The following is a 3,422-nucleotide window of genomic DNA, read 5'->3' on the forward strand; positions in this document are numbered from 1 at the left end:
TTATAATTTGGGGTAGGCATGATGTAGTACGGTATTGAAGTTTTCGGTTTTTAAAAATATTATATCAATATTATATTAAATTAATTCGATATTTTAAAATTTAATTTCAATATTTTGTGGTATGGTTAGTCGGTTATTGTAGTTTGGTTAACTTCAACTTACATATATTCATATAGTAAAGAATTACAACTTTCACTTTTTAAGAAATGTCTCAATCATATTATACTAATACCTTACACATGTAAAAATATTCAAAATAAAGTACAAACAATTCTCTTAATTAATCAATCACCCAAAATGAACATTTATATCATGATAGATTAACCAAAATTTTAACATCTATGATTAGTTAGTATTTTATATATTAAATTAATATGTAATTACATAATTCGGTATGGTACTTGATATTTTGATTTTTTTTATAGATATCAAATACCATATCGAATATCAATCTTTTTAGAAAAGCATATCAAATATCATATCAAAAACCATAATATCTAAATCGCAATATTAAAAATTCAATTTCAATATAATATTCGATATCTATCATAGCATATCCACCTCTACTTGTAACATAAGTAAATTTAAATGTCAATGATCCTTTTATGAGATAAAAAGGCATGTAAAGAGGTAAAGGTAAAAGGTACACAAAAGGTATAACTATGATAGTTGAAAAGAAATTTGCTTTATAGGACAATGTATATCTTTGTTTCGTCTTGATCAAGAATCAACTTATGTACAGAAAGATGAAATATTGCTCCCACCGTTTCAATTTACTCCTCTTAAAATTTAGCTCAATACAAAGTTTAACAAATTAGAAGAAATTTTTAAATTTTATAATGTTAAATTAAAGATAGTTATAATATACCAAAATGTGTTTTACCCTTATCCACAAGTGAGTGTCTGAGGAGGGTTATGTACACAACTTTTTCCCTATTTTGTGAACATAAGGAATAGATCATGGTAAAAACTAGAGAAAAGAAAATAAAAGAAATATCAGCTAATATAGTAACTGAATCAAAGGAAACAATATGTAATAATACAAAAGAAGAATAAGATAGTAATAATAAAAATACAAATAAGCTAATTAGACGAACTCAACCACCAACTAACCTTCTACCCTATATATCATGTCTCATCTAATCGTAAGCAATTAAAGATTAGGGTGTAATATATTACAAAAGAAAATAATATAGGGGTTTAAAATGCAAAAAAATATATATGAAAACATCCCTAGAGCCCACAAGAGTATAATCCAATAGAAATGTAGTAAAAGAGTTAGTGAAAAAGACAAGTTTTAAGAGGGTTTAGGGATCGCACACTAAATGTTTGATTAATTGCCAGAGAGAGAACAGAGATGCTCTTTGCTGGCGCACCTCTATATGCATACGTGCCCACAGCTCATTCCGCACGCACGCCTATGCACCTTTAATATATATTCTTACCCTCAATCCCCACTTTCTTCCCTAAAATTCCTCAATCTTCTTCTTCTGAGTAAAAAAAACCAAGAACCGAAAGGACTAATGGATCCATGTCCGTTCGTCCGTATTGTAATCGGAGGTCTAGCCTTGAAGTTACCTTCTGAATCCAAAATACCACCCAATAGTTCATCTTTTGATTGTAAAATCAAGCTTAGAGGTTGTTCGGCGCAATCAACGACCATCCCAGCGTTTGTTCAAGAAAGAGAAGCGATCGTGGATAATAGAATTCATGGTTGTTTTAATTTTAGTAAGTCAGAGCTTGTGAAATTCGTTGAGAAATCGAATGTTAGAGGAAAATCCAGTTGTTTAAAGATTGAGATTTATGGGGGTAAAGTGGGTTTTGGGTATGGTAGTAAGAGGCTTTTGGGGAGTGTTGTGGTGCCATTGGATTTGAAGAGTTTGGAGAATATTGGACATAGAGGATTTGTGATTCAGAATGGATGGGTTTCTGTTGGTGGTGGGTCTACTGCTCAATTGAATTTAAACGTGAGAGCTGAACCTGACCCGAGATTTGTTTTTCAGTTTGATGGAGAAGCTGAATGTAGTCCACAAGTTTTTCAAGTTAATGGCAACGTGAAGCAACCTGTTTTTACTTGCAAGTTCAGTTTCAGAAACTCCGGTGACCGGAATTTGAGATCCAGGTTCGTTTTATCCTTCTATTTTTTTTTTCAATCAATCAATTTGTTCTTTTTCTTGAATAGGGTTTTGACTTTGAATTTGCTAATTTTTTTACAGATCGTCATTATCTGAAACGAGCACATCAACAAGCTGTTTTGGTTTTTGCACATCTGATAAAGAGACATCTGTAAAAGAACGAAAAGGATGGTCAATTACAGTTCATGATCTTTCCGGTTCACCTGTTGCAGCAGCGTCAATGGTGACCCCATTTGTCCCATCTCAAGGTTCGGATCGGGTCAGCAAATCCAATCCCGGATCATGGCTCATACTCCGACCCGGTGACAATACCTGGAAGCCATGGGGTCGTCTCGAAGCGTGGCGAGAACGCAACGGTGAACTCGGGTACCGCTTCGAGATCATCCCGGACGGAGCCACCGACGCCATCACATTAGTCAATTCAACAATAAGCACCAAAAAAGGTGGCAAAATTGGTATAGACATAATCAACGGAGCTACTCCGTTGACTAGCCCCAACAGCAGCTTCGACTTAAGCTCAGGATCCGTATCCGGGTCGGAATTCGGGTCGCAACCCGGTTCTGGGTCGTGGGCGCAGCTGCTGTATCGGGGCTTTGTGATGTCGGCGACGGTAGGAGGAGAGGGGAAATGCAGCAAACCGGAGGTGGAAGTTGGGGTGCAGCATGTGAGTTGTGCGGAGGATGCTGCGGCGTTTGTGGCGTTGGCAGCTGCCATGGATCTCAGTATAGATGCTTGTCGGTCATTTTCACAGAAACTTCGAAAAGAGTTGAGGCAGCAAGACCAAGAATGATACGGTTAAAAGGGTCGGGTCGGGGTTACAGTTTGGGTTGCTTCGGGTTTCAGTTTAAGTTTTGCTAATTAACCAACTGACAGCAGTTTTTAGCTGGATTTTCTTTTTTTTTTAAAATTATTTATTGCCTTTTTTTTCGAGTGTACAGTGATAAGACAGCTGTTTATTTTGAATTTCTTTTTTTTTCTCCTTCCTTTTGGAATGTATTTATTGATTGATTAATTTGGAATAATATAATGATCATGAACTTTTCGTTACATGAATCTCTATCTTTTTTTTTTGTTTATTTTTACTTTGTCTATTTTGAATTGGGATAAGGGTCTGAAAAATACCTTAACTTTGATCGGATTCGCTGTTGCGATACTAAACTTTCATGAGGACCTATTACCTCTCTTAACTATTTAATACTGTATTTTAAATATATATATTTGTCCACGTGAACATAAAAAATAATGTAAAATTATAAATAGTAATGTGTCCACGTGGGCACATATATA

The 3,422-nt window shown here is 35.0% G+C and overlaps 1 protein-coding gene across 1 annotated transcript; it reads left to right on the top strand.

Annotated features, from left to right (window-relative positions):
• The first annotated feature begins 1,329 nt into the window (after window positions 1-1,329).
• LOC125876626 (uncharacterized) lies at window positions 1,330-3,182 on the top strand. Its single transcript, XM_049557848.1, has 2 exons — window positions 1,330-2,122; window positions 2,217-3,182. The coding sequence occupies exons 1-2, from the start codon at window positions 1,383-1,385 to the stop codon at window positions 2,923-2,925; spliced, it is 1,449 nt and encodes a 482-aa protein (XP_049413805.1). The 5' UTR covers window positions 1,330-1,382; the 3' UTR covers window positions 2,926-3,182.
• The last annotated feature ends 240 nt before the right edge of the window (window positions 3,183-3,422 follow it).

The sequence above is a fragment of the Solanum stenotomum genome, chromosome 1 (genome assembly GCF_019186545.1).
Source record: "Solanum stenotomum isolate F172 chromosome 1, ASM1918654v1, whole genome shotgun sequence".
NCBI lineage: Eukaryota > Viridiplantae > Streptophyta > Magnoliopsida > Solanales > Solanaceae > Solanum > Solanum stenotomum.

Bases quoted from the DNA above. Each gene is read 5' to 3' on its own strand.
- LOC125876626 (XM_049557848.1), top strand. From the start codon at position 1,383: ATGCATACGTGCCCACAGCTCATTCCGCACGCACGCCTATGCACCTTT. The intron at 2,123-2,216 runs GTTCGTTTTATC...ATTTTTTTACAG, and splicing joins GACCGGAATTTGAGATCCAG to ATCGTCATTATCTGAAACGA.